The sequence below is a fragment of the Mesocricetus auratus genome, unplaced genomic scaffold, assembly GCF_017639785.1.
Source record: "Mesocricetus auratus isolate SY011 unplaced genomic scaffold, BCM_Maur_2.0 Super-Scaffold_15014, whole genome shotgun sequence".
NCBI lineage: Eukaryota > Metazoa > Chordata > Mammalia > Rodentia > Cricetidae > Mesocricetus > Mesocricetus auratus.
Window position 1 is genome coordinate 75,056,154 of NW_024429186.1, and position 18,419 is coordinate 75,074,572.

The 18,419-nt window shown below is 43.4% G+C and overlaps 1 protein-coding gene across 1 annotated transcript; it reads left to right on the forward strand.

Moving 5' to 3' along the window:
* Positions 1-681: 681 nt before the first annotated feature.
* On the forward strand, positions 682-16,209 carry Ifrd1 (interferon related developmental regulator 1). Its single transcript, XM_005076204.4, has 12 exons — positions 682-989; positions 6,801-6,905; positions 7,043-7,127; positions 8,001-8,125; positions 9,493-9,650; positions 10,211-10,261; positions 10,346-10,524; positions 10,932-11,040; positions 13,555-13,689; positions 14,865-14,993; positions 15,298-15,393; positions 15,820-16,209. Exons 1-12 carry the CDS (start codon positions 902-904, stop codon positions 15,907-15,909), a joined length of 1,350 nt encoding a protein of 449 aa, XP_005076261.1. The 5' UTR covers positions 682-901; the 3' UTR covers positions 15,910-16,209.
* Positions 16,210-18,419: the final 2,210 nt, after the last annotated feature.

An 18,419-nucleotide genomic window follows, 5' to 3' on the forward strand; every position in this document is an offset into this window, starting at 1 on the left:
GTTGACCTCCTAACTGGCAGGCAGAATCAGGGTGACATTTTTTTTATTTTCATTTTTATTTTTTTAGTTTTGGTAAGGAAATCTGAGACTGGACCACACCGGCCCAGTTATTTGAGATTGTTCTAGTCTAGAACGTAGGACCCGCGAACAATACAACTAAAGCAGCCAGCCGAAAGCACCGCTCTTCTGGAGGGTGGAGAGCACACGCGTCCTAGATCCGCAGGAGGAGTGTGGCCGTGCTTGGGCAGAGGCCCCATGTGAGCAGGAGAAAGGTCATTACACGCAATCTTCCGGCCTGACGCTCGTCACGCTGCATAGCTGCCGCATGGCTCATCGCGGTGACGACCCGGGTGAGTCCCAGGGCGGGCGCCCAGCAGGGACCCGGTCACGACGCAATCGGCCTTGGGTGGAGCCCCGAGGAGGCCGCGCCCTCTGGCCTACTACATCTCCCAAAGCTCCGCGCGGGCCCCAAGACCTAGCAGCTCGGGCGCCGGGCGCAGAGTGGAGTTCTGGGAATGGGAGTCCGAATGCAGGCCCCGCCCCCACCCCGTGGACGCCGGGTGGGGAGATGTGCAGCGATTGGCCAGCGGGCGCCGCAGGCCCGCCCACGCATGGTGACGACAGGCAGCCGTCTGGCTACTTAAGGCGTCGCGGTCTGGCCCAGCCCGCCCTGGCTCCCGCGCTAGAGAGAAACATGTATCGTTTCCGCTCGCAGGTCTTCACGGGGATTTCTGCTGCTACCGCCGCCGCCGCCTCTCACCCGCGCCGCTCCTCGCCTCTCTCGTTAGCCCGAGACTCGCCGCTCAGCCGCCCGCCGCACAGACGCACGAGTAGACAGTGCAGCTCCATCGGCTGATCCTCGCTGAGAGCTCCCAGGGTAGGCGGCACCGGGCGGCCCACGATGCCGAAGAACAAGAGGCGGAACGCCCCCCACCGCGGTGGCGGGGGTGGCGGCGGCTCCGGGGCAGCGACGTCGGCGGCCACGGCAGGTGAGGGGCGTCCCCGCGCCGGCAGCCGGCGGCCCCGGCCGGATGGGAGGCCCCGGCCTGGGGCGCGGCGGGACTTGTAGTCCGGGGCTCGGCTTCGGGCGCCCGCGGCTGCCTGGCGCGTGGCGCGCCTGGACTGCAGTTCCCATCATGCCCCGGGCGCCGCGCTCGCGGGGCTGGGGCTGGGGCACCGGCCCTGGGGGCGGGCGGGCGGGCGGGGTGGGGGCGGAGAAGCGGGACCTGAGGCCGGGGGCAGAGTTGGAATGGGGTGATCAGGATCTGGCTCTCTTTTACTCGGAGCTCTTGCTTCCTGTCCGCTCTTGATGCCGGACTATAGATGGGGGGCGGGGAGCGCCGGTGGCTCGCCGTGCCGCCCGCTGCTTGCGGCTCTCCGACGCGGAGTTCCCGGGAGTGCCAAACGTCCGGTCCGGCTTTTGTGTCACGCGGCCTGGGCTTTGCGCGGCGCCGCCGGGGGGTGACGCACAGGCGCGAGTGGCTTCCACCCCGCCGCGTCCCTGCGCGTCCCGCGGGTCCGCTAGGCGGGGTGGAGGCGTCGGAAGCCCAGGGCCACCGCCCCACCCATAGCGTGGCTCCCACGCCTAACCCTGTGCCTGCGGGAACCAGGAGCCCCCCGCGGTCCTGGGCCACCAGCCCGGGCCACCGCGTTCTCCTTTGTGCTGCATTCTATAGTGTGGGTTCCATGCAGCGGTAGAGATGGTGAGACAGCCGAGGCTGCAATTGGCTGAAAGTTTTAGGGATAGTGTTGGTGTGGGTTTTTTGTTGTTTGTTTGAATCTTCCGTGTCAAGCGGAAGCTTGTCCTGGACGGATAATTTGTTGAACACATGGTTAAGAAAGAAAAAAAATGACTGCAGGCGAAGGTCCCTTCTCCAAGACGGCACACAAAACACTGTTAAACTGGGTAGTCATCTCATTTAAGATTATGGAGTTCAACATTGTAATACCCGCAGACGTTTCACACCAAGGAAATAGCCACTAGGTGTTTGACATAGCTAGGTTTTGATCATTCGAATGCTAGGCCTTTGTTCATTGGAAAAGTAGATGAACAGTTTTCTTGTTAAATGTTAGAAACTGGCATCGCAAAAACAAAAAAGAAGCAAACAAAAAAAAAACCGTGTTCCTACAGGGCTTGGAGAAGACTGAACGCTCTTGATCATGCACTAAACGATGATTGAGAATAGGTTATTACAAATACAGATTTTTCGCATCGTGAAATTCATGTGAAGTTATGAGACACTGTTCATTTAATCTAGATGAGGTTGAGTCAAGGATACTGCTTACCACTGGTTAAGCTTTCCCTCCTGAATAAATACTTGAGCGCTTTCTGGAAGAGTCTCACTAGTTTTGTTCATTTACCTTTTAAGAGGTAAAATAATGGAGAAGACACTGACATTTTGGAAACGGGTGGTGTTAGAAGTGGCCTCCGCCTCACTGGATCCGCCTCACTGGATCCGTCCTGTCCTTCTCTAGTTCCTGCCAAGCATTCTTCCATTCTTAGGACACATTTTCCTAGGGCTTGCCTGGCCTGTCATCAGACTGGTCATCACAGCTGTCTTTTAAATTCTCCTTAGTGGAAAAGATAACATTTAAACACTACATTCTAGCCTATGTAGTACAAGCACTGAGCTTTGTTTTTTTCCTTAGCATCTATAAACAAATGGAAAGTAATTGATTTGTTGGTAACAACTGTAATGTTTGACATCGTTACCATAAAAGTGGAACTGGACGAAATATACTTGTCTGTAATTTTTTACCTTAGTCACGTGTATATTTTACTTAGTAAATGGATGAGCCAGATAACGGGAATTATCAAAAATTTTACTTACCCCAATTTTCCTAGCCGGGTGATGGTGACAGAGGCAGAGGCAGGCGGATCTCTGAGTTCGAGGCCAGCCTGGTCTACAGAGCGAGTTCCAATACAGCCTCCAAAACAATACAGAGAAATCCTGTCTTGAAAAACCAAAAAAGAAAAAGAAAAAAACCCAATTTTCCTTTTGAGGTTTGGATGACAGAACAAGTGCAATTTAAATGAATCTCCCATACAACCAAGGTGATAGCCAACTTTTCAGCTGGTTAGGTTCGTAGGTTTGTACGTTCTCCTTTGTAAGTAAACGGGGAGTGCTGGGAAACCGAGAAAATTCACCTTAGACACTTGTATTTACACAGTAAGCACTTGTTCTGATTTGACAGTCTGACTGTAGCCTGACCTGGGATTCAATGTAGTCCTAGCTGGTCTTCTCTTGACTTGGCCTTCAGATACAGGGATTGCAGATGTAAAGCCACAAAGTTTAGTATGAAAGACAGGGGTTTTAAGAAAAAATGAAGTTGGGGGGCCTGGGCCTGGTTGTGCACACCTTTACTCCCAGCACTCCAGGAGACAGACAGGAGGATCTCTGAGTTCAAGGCTGGCCTGGTCTACAGAGTGGAGTTCCAGGACAGGCTCCAAAAGCTACAGAGAAATCCTGTAAAAACCAAACCAAACAAACAGACAAAAAACAGAAAAAGAAAAAACAAAGTTTAAGAAATGAGACGTCAAATGTCTAGCATATTAGCTAATTATTGATACCTGGATTACAATATTACAAGGTAAGTTTGACCTGGATGTTCGGCATTCTTACAAGATGCGTCAACTTACTGTAGAAAAAGCATTTATTTGCATGTATATGAGCACACCAAGATGCCAAATGTAGGGTCAGAGGACACATTTGTGTGTGGGTTGCAGGGAGCCATGAGCTCAGGCAGACAGGCTTGGCTTAACAGAAACATCTTGCTAGCCTTTCTGCTTTCAAACCCCTTTCTCCAGTCATGAAGAAACTAGTTAGGAGCCCTCATAAAAACAGGCCAAATACAGTTTTAAAATGGCATTGGCTTGTATGTAAATATGGTAAGATTATCCAGAATAAACTCAGCTGGTAGCATAATTCGTCGTGAGGAAAGATCCAGAAATAGCTGATGTTTATTTTTCTCCTAAGTACTGTGATTAAGGACTTTTGGCATCTTCACCTATTCTCTGTGCTTTCCTACATTGATTGGAGTTGCTTTGGCATTGGATAAGCACATTTCAAGGTCACTTGTTAACTGAGAATTTTGCTAACTTCTCTGCATTGATTTTTTTTTTAAAGCAACCCTTATTTAAAAGCAAATTAGCCTAACTCTTAACAGGCTTAAAATATTAGAGGATTTAAAAAGTAAACTTAACACCCATTAATCCTAGGATTGGAGAGGCTGGGATGGCAGGAAGATTGGCAGGAGTCGAGGGCTAATCTGGGTTACATAGTGGTTGGCTTGTAGAGTCAGACTGGGTCATCAAAAACTGAAATAAAGCAGTAAATAAAAGTAAGGTAACAAACAATAGACGTTTTTTTAGAAAATCCTTTTTCTTTTTAATTAATTTATTATGTATACAGTATTCTGCCTACATGTATATGTCTGCTGGCCAGAAGAAGGCACCAGGTCTCACTACAGATGGTTGTGAGCCACCATGTGGTTGCTGGGAATTGAACTCAGGACCTTTGGAAGAGCAATCAGTGCTCTTAACCTCTGAGCCATCTCTCCAGCCCCCAAACAATAGACATTTTAAAGAAAAATATAGCTGGGCGGTGGTGGCGCACGCCTTTAATCCCAGCACTCAGGAGGTAGAGGTAGGAGGATCTCTGTGAGTTCAAGGCCAGCCTGGTCTACAGGGCAAGTTCCAGGACAGCCTCAAAAAACAAAAAACAAAACAAAAAAAAAAAGGAAAGAAATAGGGGCTTAATTTTTTGAGGCATTGATAAACAATTATTCGTTAATAGGATGGGTGGCAGTGGTGCATACAGAGATAGACAGATCTCTGAGTTCAAGACCAGCCTAGTCTACAGAGCAAATTCCAGGACTGCCAGAATGGTTACACAGGAGAAACCCTGTCTCAAAAAAACAAAAGACCAATAATGTGTTAATAATTGCAGTTCTGTAGATATGCAATCAAATGTAATGCCCATTAATCTACATTTGCTTAGCTAGTCATAAATGATAACATTGATCACTGAATATACTTATTATGGACTTTTGATGTTTTCCTTTTCCATCCGGTCTTTGTTGAGAATTGGCAAGGAAAGATTATATGCATCTAGAGGATACATTGTTACATTAGTATATCATACATAGTCATGATTGCATAATCACAACACTTAACATCTTTTATCAGTAGAACACTTCCTAAATTTGGAGTATCGAACATACTAATTGTAATACTCCTGAATGATACAATTGTGTTTTGATACGCTTAGTGTTGAAATATATTTCTGTATGATTGCAAATAAGTAAGTATATAAGATCTGTACATAATAGGTACCAAAGGAAGAGGTTAGGTAAGTTGGAGAGTGAATGAGATTAACCTCCATTTGTATAGTTTATATTCATCTTTCTGTACTCTGCCCAGGTAATAATCTTAGCAGCTCTCCTGCAGAGTATACTCTTAAATATTAAAAAGCACCAGGTATTATGGAACTTAATATATGATGCTGTTTTTGATTTTGCTAGTACAAGGAAATTGAATTCAGGTAAATTAGGCTACCCTGGACACTTGATGGTCAGAACTTGAGACTCATTTTAACTCAGGACTCAGGATTCATGATTTTATAATTTTTAAGTTAATGTGAGATCCCTAAATTATGAATTTATTCTTTAATGAAGTTGAAAATAATGCTAGTTAAATTTCTCTTTTTATGGCATTGGTATTTTTTTTGTTTGTGGTTTCTTTCGTTTTGAGACAGGCTTTTTCTGTAGCTTTGGAGCCTGCTGGGATTAAAGGTGTGCACCACCACTGCCTGATGCAATGGTATTTTTAAACTCTTGGATGTGGTAACAGGCAGATGGGCCGGTCAGTTTTGCAGACGTGAAACCTGAGTTCAAATCCTGAGCCCTTGTAAAGCCGGGATGGTAGTACACATCTGTAATCCTAGTGCTCCTGTGGAGAGATGGAAATAGGAGAATCCCCTAGAAGCTTGTGGTCCAGCTAACGCTGTACACAGTGTCAGACATCAGAATTGAGACCCTGCCTCAAACACGGTGGAAGCCAAGATGGACACCCAAGATTGATCTCCCACAGCTCGCATTACACATGCCTTCTTCCCCACGATGTAATTTTATCTTAAATTATGCAGAGCACTCAGGAAACTGAAGTAGGAGGATTGCTGTGAGTTTAAGGTCAACCTTGCCTATATAGTAAATTCCAAGCCAGCCCCGCCTACACAGTGAGACCCTGACTTAAAGGGGTGTGGAGTAAGGGAAGCAAACTTAATTTGACCAGGCTTTTTGTAACATCGAATATGAAACTTCTGCTTCTCTCTTGTTACCTTTAAAACTGCCCCTTTTCAACTTGCTACTTGTCTTTAAAATAAGATACATCTGAGCAATAGGCCATTTACTTATTGGGAAATATAATTGCCTTATGATGATCTAAAGCATAATACTCTTTTTAAATCTTGTTTTCATTTTTACGATTTGAAGTAGTTTGGGAAGTAATTTTCATCTTACCAAGTTTTGCTAGCTGATTGACAAATAGCATTTCTAAAGTTGCTTCATAATGTGTAGCAACTGAAGAACTGGCCCTTGTGAAATACAGATGAGGTGCATCCATGTATTTTAGGGGCATTGCATTCTTTGGCAATGTGAGTATCTCATTACAAAAAGTTTGAATTTATTACTAGATAGCTCTCAAGTAAGTTTTAGAACTCGTAAGTCAAGTATTTGCATGTATAGCAAAGAAAAAAAAAAGACGGTAAAAAACTGATCTGTCTCTTTTTCCCATGTCACAGGTGGCCCGCATCGGACTGTTCAACCTTTCAGTGATGAAGACGCATCCATTGAAACAATGAGTCACTGCAGTGGCTATAGCGATCCCTCCAGTTTTGCCGAGGACGGTAGGAGCTTTAAATGTAAACTTTGTACTTGCCACACAAAGCTGGTGTAGGTGGGGTTCTTACATGGAATCTGCAGTGTCCCTTTTCCCACTCGGCCTTTGCCTTCTTATGTTACAACGTTGGTTTCTATTCCATAGGACCAGAAGTTCTTGATGAGGAAGGAACTCAAGAAGACTTAGAGTACAAATTGAAGGGATTAATTGACCTAACCCTTGATAAGAGGTAAGAGATGTTAAAAGCTTTCCATTCTGGGCAGATGATTCTAATCAGTTACTTTTTGGGGGGGGGTGGTTCAAGACAGGGTTTCTCTGTGACTTTGGAGGCTGTCCTGGAACCAGGCTGGTCTTGAACTCACAGAGATCCACCTGCCTCTGCCTCCCGAGTGCTGGGATTAAAGGCGGGCGCCACCAACGCCCGGCTCTAATCAGTTACTTTTAATTCATGCATCTCTCTGACAACAGTAGTATGACTTTCTGAAGCTTGGTTGTTTACTTTGGATGATGTAACATTACTTAGGCCTTTTAATGTGGTAGTATGAGCAACTAAAAATGACAAACTATTTTAAGTTGTTTGTCTACTAAATTCCCTATGGGCATGTAAGCTATCAGGTTTTCTTCATATCTCTGGAATTAAACGGAGGGAAAGAGGAAGTCTGGAATATGCAGATATGAGTACTAGACTTATATGAACTTATTTGTGTATAGTGGTTTGTGTCTCTGGTCCCAGGTGGTTAATGGAGGAGGCTGACAGGTGAGAAGATATTTGAGCTCAGGAATTGGAGACTGGATGGACAAAATGACAAGTTCTCAGCTTTAAAGGGGTAGAGTAGACTAAAGCAGTGTGAATTTACTAAAATATGTACTATCTAGCATGTCTTACTCATAGTCATTTATAGTTGTGGTTACTAACAGTGAAGTGGCACGACAGAAAGCACCTTAGAAGCCCGTCGTTGAGATAATGAAGTAGGTAAAAGGTGTGTTATTGAAAGATACTTGCAGCCTGGTGACAGGTGCAGAGATCTGACGTCTTCAGAGTCATTGGCTTGTAGCACTCTCCTAACCAGATCTTCCTTCTCTTCAATTACGTTTTAAACAGTGCGAAGACAAGACAGGCAGCCCTTGAAGGTGTTAAGAATGCATTGTCTTCAAAAGTGCTGTATGAGTTTGTTCTAGAGAGAAGAATGACTTTAACTGATAGCATTGAGCGCTGTCTGAAAAAAGGTAATTCCAGACCTGTGCAGAACGAATAAAGGATTGACTCTCTTCTTGCAGTGACATTTACTGATAAACAAATTGAAAGTAGAAACAAAAGATTGTAATTCTTTGTTACCTTAGAAGAGGTAATTGCCATTCTCAGGTTGCATAGGAAGGAATGAAAGCATCAGATTGTAACTTGAAATATGATTTCAAAAGACATCTTCATTTTTCTAAACGTGGGAAAGCAGCGTAAGACTGCAGCTTATTTTCCCTCGCATGTAAAACAAGTTGTAATGCTAACATAACGCCATTTTTTAGGGTGTCCCTGGCATATTTAGTTCTGTAACTGTGTAGTAGGAATTCTGGAATTCCTAAGAATAAAGAGGAAAGGCCACAGAGATACTAGGTAAAATGTTTGCTTTCCATCTTAGGAATCCTAAACAAAAGCAAGCTCTAAGCCAGGGAGAAACCTTGTCTCAGAAACTAAGGGGAGATGGCCTAGCAGTTTCTTTTTGAGGTATATTAATTACATTGATACCTTCTCCCTTAGTGGTAGCTAGAGTTGACATTAGAAATCTCATTTCAACCCGGGTGTTGGTGGCTCATGCCTTGAATCCCAGCACTCGGGAGGCAGGCAGATCTCTGTGAGTTCGAGGACAGCCTGGTCTACAGAGTGAGTTCCAGGACAGCCTCCAAAACAATACAGAGAAACCTTGTCTCAAAAAACCAAAACAAAATTCCATTTCAATATACATATTTTATAGTTTCTTAGATGGTATCTTTAATTCAGGCCAGCCAAGGTGGTGCGTGTCTAATCGTAGCAGAGACAGACAGGAGGGTCTCTGAGGCTGTTCTGGTCTGCATAGTTAAGGCCAACCATAACCACCACCGTGTCTCAATAAATAAACAAACAAATAAGTCCAGTGTTTACCCAAACCCTCTAGTGCATTTGTCTGTATGTAGAAAGAATCTTTTATTTGGTTCCTTATTTTGTTAAAGTAATCAGAAGGGGACCCTGCACATGCCCATAATGGAGTGCTGGGCCAATCTAAGGGCTGCTGTAGCACTGTTGGTGCGAGTGCCTTCAGGGATTAGAAGGCAGAGACTGACGGGAACACATGCCTCTGCTCGTCAGTCCAGAACTCCAGGATGCATACAGTCTGTTGCAGAGAGGAAGTCTGTTTGGAGAGTCAGAATAGTTAAGGGGAGGACTAGTAAGTGTTGACCAGGATTTGAATGAGGCATGTCCGTCTCTGGCATAAGCCTGAAGCACAGTATGGATTTCATACTGGTAAACGTTCCCCTCCAATTGAAAGCTTTGAAACCGACTGTCTTGATACAGATCTACTGACAGTAAAATCGACCTTGCTTTCATCCCTGCTACTTTCCAGGAAAGAGTGATGAGCAGCGAGCAGCGGCAGCGTTGGCGTCTGTTCTTTGTATTCAGTTGGGCCCTGGATTTGAAAGTGAAGAGATACTAAAGACTCTTGGGCCAGTCCTAAAAAAAATAATTTGTGATGGAACAGCTAGCATTCAGGCTAGGCAAACTGTAAGTATGGAAACTACATGACACCCAGCCTGAAGAAATTGAGTTTAATTAGTATCTTGCTCTGTCTTAAACCGAACACATTTAACTGGAGCTTAAGCTATAGGTTTAGACACTATGTCTGTTGGGTTCCGTCCTTAGAAAAGGGTAATTTGGGTAAATGGAGAACTCTGACGTCTCCTCTTGTGAGGTCTTTAATCTGTCTTGGGGTGTGGGCATGCTTCCAGTTCTCCAGTGAGAACTACTGAATTTCCTAGTTTCTGCCTAGAGCTTCCTAGCAGCTGATCTGTGTGCTCTATTCCTCTAGTTTGATGGATTAGTAACGGAGGAAGAGCACGAGGAACACTTCACTTTTCTAAAGTTGTCTTGCAAAGTTGATAGCAGAGCTTGCACTAAAGCCCTCTTGTCCCAACTTTAGTCCACTATTCTTTCTTTCCCGTTCTCCTTATACCATATGGCACCTAATGCAGGGAAGTAGTTGAGAGAAATTTCCCATTGAATTTTAAAAAGCAGATATATAGTAAAATAACAGTCATTAATATCTTTCCTTTTTTATTTGCCAGTGTGCAACTTGCTTTGGAGTGTGCTGTTTTATTGCCACAGATGACATCACTGTAAGCAGAGTAATCTTTAATTCTAATTAGTACTGTTATTTTTGATTGACAGTTGGAGACTTACTTCCCATTCTTCTCTACTAGGAGCTGTATTCAGCTTTGGAATGTTTGGAAAATCTCTTCACCCAGTCCTATCTTAAAGAGAAAGACACCAGTGTCATCTGCAGCACCCCTAATACAGTGCTTCACATCAGCTCCCTTCTTGCCTGGACATTGTTACTGACCATTTGCCCAATCAATGAAGTGAAGAAAAAGCTGGAGCTGTATGTATTTCTTCTTTTTTAATTATCGTGTGTATGGGTGTCTGCACCATGTGAGTGCGGTCTCTGGAGGCCCCAAGAGCTTCAGCTCCCTAGAACTGGAGGTGGTTGAGTGTCGTCGTGTGGGTGCATGAAGAGCAGCCCGTGTTTTTAACTCTGCAACTCTAGTTTCATTTTTTATGTGTGTGTGTATCACGTGAACACTCACAGGCCAGCAGAGGCGGTCATGCTGTGGAACTGGAGTGTGCTGGGACCAAATTTGAGTCCTGCAAGAACGGCAGCAAGTGCTCTTAAATGACTGAGCCAGTTTTCCAATCCCCCTCTTTAGCTTTCTTCTTCTTTTAAAATTAAAAATAAGCCATTTAATTGACATAACTGGTTGTACTCATAAAGTAATGACTATTTTCTAGGCATTTCCATAAACTTCCCAGCCTCCTTTCTTGTGATGATGTAAACATGAGAATTGCTGCTGGCGAATCTTTGGCACTTCTGTTTGAACTGGCCAGAGGAGTGGAGAGTGTGAGTATCTAGTTGGCAAGAGGAGACACACATTCCTCCATTGTCATTGTCACAATTAGGAATTGGATAATAAATCTATGGACTGATGACCTGAGAAGGAACTTTGTGATTGATTGGTGAGTTGGCAGGAACTTACTCGCTATCTGGAAAAGTTAGGGAATTGTGTACTGTTAACAGTACTTCAGGCATGTGATGCTTTATAATATAAGACATATGGGTAAATATCAGTCAGCATAGATTTGCACAGAGATAAATTCTGTAGTTACTTAGCATTGCTTTTGAGAGTGTGTGGCTTTGTGTCCTACCCACTGTCCCCATGCAGATGGTAATTACAGTGTCTGGGTCCTCTAGGGTATTTGAATGTTGGCTCTGATTCTGGTAGTGTTAAACTGCACCCCAAAGCCCTATGTTTCAAAAACCTTTTTTCTTGGGCATTCAATGATATTTGATAATCCTAGTTCTTAATTGTTACTGCCACTGGAAAGGTGAATTTGTTCCTAGCTACTAATCATTGTAATGTGCAGGTTTCTTAAGCTGAGGAACAGGCTCGGGGTGATGGCTCAGAGGTCAAGAGCACTTGTTCTTTCAAGGACTCTTAAGTTTCATTTCCTCACCTATATACTACTGTCTGTAACTTCAGTCTTAAGGAATCCATGTGCTCTTCTGGTGCCCGTGGACACATACATGAAGGCAAACACTCACACATATGAAAGTAAAGGGAAGAAAATTAAATGAAATTGAGAAATAGCTTTTAGCCTGTCACAGCCTGGGGGGGCGGGGTTTAAAGCAGGGTTTCTCTATGTTGGAGACTGTCCTAGAATTTAGCTCTTGTAGACCAGGCTGATCTCGAACTCACAGAGATCCACCTGCCTCTGCCTCCTGAGTGCTGGGATTAAAGGTGTGCGCCACCACTTCCCGGCCCTGGGTTTAATCTTGCATTACTCTACTGGCTAGAAATAAGTTACCTTAGTTTCCACTGTCTGAAATGCACTTTAAAAGTAATATGCAGCTTAAGTTTAAATTAGAGATTATTTGTTTAAACTTTGTAAATGTCATGTGCCACCCAGGTGTGTCTCCTGTTCTCTGACGGATGTGCTTGGTATGATGTAAACACTTACCAATGGACAATAATAGTAAATTAGGTTACAAACAGACCCTGGTTTTTTTTTTTTTTTTACATTGGGTAGTTACAGTGTTTTTAAAGGTAATTAAATTAAGGCTATGGGTAAAGCAATTGCTGAAGAGTGAGCAGGGTCCCAGTGCTGGAAAAAAGAAAAAACTTTAGAAGCAGGTTGATGAATAGGCAGATTTAAAATAATTCCTAGAGCAGAGCAAAAATGAGTAGAATTGAATTATTCAGAACCTTTTGCTAGCTTACTTGTCCTATGCGTCTTTAGAGTGCAATGTGGCTAATGGCGGAGTCCTAAGTTTCCCCTTACATCCTTGGGGCATGTATTGCGTTTATTTATTTATTTATTTTTGAGTGTTCACACTTTATGGAAACTTTGTGTCAGGCATTTGTATTTCCAAGGTTTAGTACTGCCTTGAGCTTAGTGACTGACCAGTTGTCCTTAGATTGGGTTTTTCCCGTTGCACAGATTGCACTCAAGCAGTGCCAGCCTCGGCACTGCTGTGCTAAGAGCCGACAGGTTGTGATGTGTGACTAAAGGCTTCTAGTGTGCTGTCGGGTGTTTCCAGTGAGAATCGCTGGTAGTGCTTTGCAGTTCTTGGATCCAATTAAGATAATGGATTGGATTCTAAGAAGTTTTGGCTTGTCTGTATAGATTTGAAAAATCTCCACACATTCTTTAAAAAATAGGATAACAAGTTGGTAAAATTTTGGGTGAAAAATTTGAAGTCCTTGAAGTGTATGCTTGGATACAATCAAATTTCTTGGCATTTAAATGTAAAGGTAGTGTAACTTGGGTCTGACTTAACAGATGGGTATGGTATGTAAGAGACATAAGTTGGTTGGAGGATTTGAGGAAATTTGTCAGAAGAGTTAAAGATAATCTGAAATACCAGCAGCACTAAAATCAGATTAATGAAATATCACATTGATTTCAAGTTTGTTTTCTACCGGTAGTAGATCAATTTAATTACTGAACGGTGTTTCTTGCTATATCTTACTGCTTATTTGAGATGATGGCAGTGAATAGAAATCACGTCCTGTGAAAATGGCTGCTGACTAACTTCACCTGTGAAACAGAGGGGACTGTTTTAGAGAGCAGCTGTCTAGAATCGGGAGTCAGAACAGGGAGTCGGCACTCCTACAGGCATCTCAGCCCCGTGTACACCCAAGCATGTGCTGATTTTCTGGGGCGTCTTGGAGTTGAATTTTTGCATAATAATCTTATGTACAGATATAAAATTAATCTGCACATATAATACAAATCTCCAGGAATAGCAAAATTGTTGCTTTATGTAGCTGTTGTGTTTCGGAGGTAGGTCATTGTTTGTTCTAGAGGATGTTGTAAAAGAAATTTATGAAATGAACTCTCTTTCCTTGGTCAGGACTTTTTTTATGAAGACATGGATTCTTTGACCCAGATGCTCCGGGCTCTGGCTACAGATGGAAATAAGCACCGTGCCAAAGTGGACAAGAGAAAGCAGCGGTCCGTCTTTAGAGATGTCCTGAGGGCCGTGGAGGTAGGCTTCTGCAGTTGCAGACAGTTAGCGGCTCACTCGTCAATGAGGTTGTCCAAAACTGAATGTGTTTGACACGAGTCATTTTGTTGCTTTATTTTCCACTTTGACTCAGAAGAATTTCCTCATGTAAACAGCAGAGCAGGGCTTTCACGGTGTGAGGGAAGAACCCCTGGAAAGCAAAAGCGCTTCACCGAGTAGGTTTGAAGAGGGCCTGGGGCAGGGCTTGGTAGATAAGAGTGTTCCTTAAGCCAGGCGTTGGTGGTGCACACCTTTAATCTCAGCACTCAACAGGCAGAGGCAGGCGGATCTCTGTGAGTTCGAGACCAGCCTGGACTACCAAGCGAGTTCCAGGACAGCCTCCAAAGCCATACAGAGAAACCCTGTCTCGAAAAACCAAAAAACCAAACCAAAACAAAAAACCTAAATGCTTGAAGCTACGAAGGTTGAAAGAACAGTGTCACTAGTTTTGACTCCAGGATGTCCTTCATGCTTTTTACTTAATACCTATAAAAGCTGGCATATTGGTGGCTTCATTTTATAGGTCACAAAATAGATTCAGAAAGGTTAATTGCTAAAATGACAAGCCCTGTAAGTCCAGATAGACTTAATCTGTTTGGAGAAGGGTTAAGTAGGTGTGAAGTGTTTATGATCCTGTGATCGCTGGCTGCTTTGTTCCCGTGCTTGCTCTTGGAAGTCTTCCAAGAGTTAAACAGTAGGGTTTCCTCATTCCATTTTGGGTGACTTTGTTATTTATAGGGAAATCTTATTCTGTATGTTTCACTTAGCCTGTGACGTCCATTTCTCTTGGGCTAAAACTTCCTGACTTTACTTCAGAAATGGTGAAGTGGTGTTCTGACAGAATCACCCTCTCTGAAACCCTACAGTCATCTGTTATACTCACTCTCTCTCTCTCTCTCTCTCTCTCTCTCTCTCTCTCTCTCTCTCTCTCTCTCTCTCTCTCTCTCTCTCCCCTCTCCTCCTCTCTCTCCCTCTCCCCTCCCCTCCTTATATTCCACAGAATGACTCTACCTCTGAAACCCTATGGTCATCTTATGAGATAGAGGAACTGGTACTTTGGTAGAGAAGTACCAGCCCCCCCCTTTTTTTTTTTGGTGTAGAAGTTGTGTTTGGGTCATTTTAGGGCATGTGATAATTTTGGCTCCTCTGTTGTGTAGGAACGGGATTTTCCAACAGAAACTGTCAAGTTTGGTCCTGAACGCATGTATATTGATAGCTGGGTCAAAAAACATACCTATGACTCCTTTAAGGAGGTTCTTGGATCAGGGATGCAGTACCACCTGCAGGTGAGTGACGACATCCTTGCTTTAATTGAGGAGTGGGGTGGAGTCACAGGACTGGCCTGGCTTTTGAAGTTAATTCAACATCCGGGATGGATGCAGCAGGCATTAGAAAGCAGTAAAAGTCTGCTGGAACATGACTGGCGCTCTCTGAAAGCACAGCATCGGTGGTTTGCTAGGACTTAGGGCTGTAGAAAACACTTTGCCTTCTTACTGGGAAAACATAACTCTTCTTAGTTAGAGATAACCATGTTGGAGTTGTTATGTAGTGAAACAGATACTTGGATTTCACCTCTTCTGTTTATTTTAGACAAATGAATTCCTTCGCAATGTATTTGAGCTTGGGCCCCCTGTGATGCTTGACGCTGCAGCTCTTAAGACCATGAAGATTTCTCGTTTTGAAAGGGTGGGTTTTCTTTTTGTGTTTTAATAGAACTAAATGCACAGCTACTCTGGTTTCTCTTCAGGTGATAGAGATCTTTTGGTTTTGAAGAGAAATAGACCCAAAACTCTTACTCTGTCTGGTAATGGGAACATTTCCACGTTTCTGTTGTACTGGGTAATAGCTTGGTGAGATCCAGGAGAGCATGTATAGCATGAAATCGTTACTGGGCATCATTGCCTTTTTACCATTTCAAAAATTGTTAAGTGGAGTTTGGCTTTTTATTGAGGTGACATTATGTAACAGAATTTTAATGTACTTTATTATGACCCAGTGTGATGTACATCTGTTAGCTGTCTAGTTCCTTTGTGATTTTATCTCTTTCCCCTAGCTTGTTTATAAGTTTATCTTGCCTTCTTGATCTGTGTATATTTTTCTTTTTCGTTTCAGCATTTATATAACTCTGCAGCTTTCAAAGCTCGAACAAAAGCTCGAAGCAAATGCCGAGATAAGAGAGCAGATGTTGGAGAATTCTTCTAGATGTCTGCACTTGATGGCTGTTTTCTAATTTCTTCTTTTATTATTATTTTTGCTACTTCTAATGTATATAAGCTTTTAGAGACAGTTTTTTATCTTGAGGTAAATTTAGATAATTTTTAATGTTGGGTGGATTATATTTTAATTTAATGTACAGTGTTACAAATTAATGAATTCTGTTTATTAATTATCTCTGTAAAAATAATTGGAATCCACAAATAAAGTGTTTATGATGTTTGGTCATATTCTGTGTAATGAGCAGAAGATGGTATTTCATAATAAAAATTAGCAGCCAAAGGTTAACTTGTTTACACTGTTCCTCAGAAGTACTGACAGATTAAAATGATACACGCATATAGGGTATTTCACTTGACACATAGATAATTTTGGGGAATGCATTCCTCTGGGAAAGCTACTGTATTAAGTTTAAGTGGAAGGTGGTCACTATTTTAGTTGGGCCAGTGGGCTCATCAAAGGCTGTTACTGCACGCTGCGTTCAGGCCCTTGTGTTCAGACCTTGGGATTCATGTTATAATTAGCTTATGCCAGAATGGCTGCCAACCTTCGTCCCTAAGAGCCAAGAGCAGGAGGTGCTGTGTGTTTTCCTCTTGGGAATAAAGGTTTTTTCCCACTGAAAGTGCCTCTTAATAGAAGAAACAGTTTATGACTGGAGTCAAGCCAGGCACCAGGGAGTGAGACAGCTGTATTTGGAAACCAAAGGAGACAAAGCTTTGAGTACTCAGACATTGAGATGAAGAGATGTAGCATCATGGATAACCGGACTTAGGTTAGTGAACCTCGGGGTTTCTGCCTTGTTGCCCCTGCCTGGCATCTTGACTTAAACATTTTGAGTGCATACCCTGTGCTTCCATGTGTGCAGTGGGTACATGGACTTGTTAACTTGATGCTGAGGGTGGGCCTAGGACTTGTTAACTTGATGCTGAGGGTGGGCCTAGGAAGCATGTCGCTTGAGGAGTTTCTCCCAGATTACTGTTTGTGTCCTCAGAAACAGGAAGAAATCTTACTCTTCGGGGAAAATCTGGCTTGTGGCTCTCAGTTCAACCCTCAGATACAGCACAGTGGGGAACACTGGGATCCAGAGCGTGGCGGTGTGTATTGTCACTTTGATTCCAAGTAGGCTAGAGTCTTAGGAACCATTGTCAATAGGATCCCCTACATTTTCAGTTCGCGCATATGTATACTTTATGTGTCCCTCCACATTTGTGTACACGAGCGCCATTCCTCATCGTCCCTTCATCTTTTCCTGAAAACGGATCCTGCCTCGACCTCTCCACTACTGAGACTGGCCACTTTGATTTGTGGGTTCTGAGTACCCAAGTCAAGACTTGGGCTTTCCAGACGAGCACTGTACTTCCAGTCCTGTGTATGTGTTCTAAGGAGTTTTTATCACAGTAAACATAGTTTATTTACTTCAAGGCTTATTATGAAGGCTGTTTCTCTCTCCCTGTAATCTGTCAGCTCCTCAGCACCAGCTTAAGCTTCAGTGGCGTTCTCCCTTAGTTTCATGTTTCTCACATTTCTCTGATTATGCAAAATAGCAGTTTCTTTTTTGTTTTTTGTTTTTTTTCGAGACAGGGTTTCTCTGTATTGTTTTGGAGGCTGTCGGTCCAGCCCGGCCTCAAACTCACAGAGATCCGCCGGCCTCTGCCTCCTGAGTGCTGGGATTAAAGGCGTGCGCCACCACCGCCCGGCTAAAATAGTTTCTTGATTTATTGTCTTTCTGCATTGGTTGACTTAAGTGAAGAGTTATTTTTGCCTTAAAGTGGTGTTTACTTGGATTTTACACACACACCAAATGCTTGCCGACAGTTCTCCTAACCGACTTGGTTCTCTGTCAGTCAGTGTAGGTTAGTGTCTCGCCCAAGTAAGTGTACAGCTGTTTTTGAAATATCAAAATTATTTGGATTTGTTTCCAAGTCAGAGTCCACACTCATTTGTCCTCCCGGGTGGCATTCATTCTTGGAGTTCCGTGTCTCCTGTGGTTTCTTAGGAATGTATACAAAAGGGATCAGTTATTTTAAGGCCTCGTCTGGAGGCTAGTTTGACTTGTGAATTTCTGTGTAGAAGATCAAGTTCAGAATTAAACTTTGGACAATTCAGTTTTGAAAGGTTTGTTGTGATGTGTGAAAATGAGTTTTTCGTCGTTAGCACCTAAAATCGGTTACATGGCAGATAGCATGCTGAGCAATCTGGAAATAAGTTTTTCATAGTCTTCATTTTGTTGCTGGAGCTACCAGAATGACTTCGGGCCTTATTTTTCTAGTTTCTTCCTTGAGAGACAATGCCTTAACACGTTCAGTCTTAGTCCATCTTGTCTGTGGCTCACATTAATTGACTTGCCTTGGTTTAGTTCACGCTTACATCTTAACATCCCAGCTGGCCTGTCTGCAGCAGTGGTTGGTTTGTCAGAATCCGCCTGCAAATCCAGGCACCTCAGTCTCCTCCCAGAGTGCTCTCATTTACTGAATCGTAGTATTTCTTCCTTTTTGTCA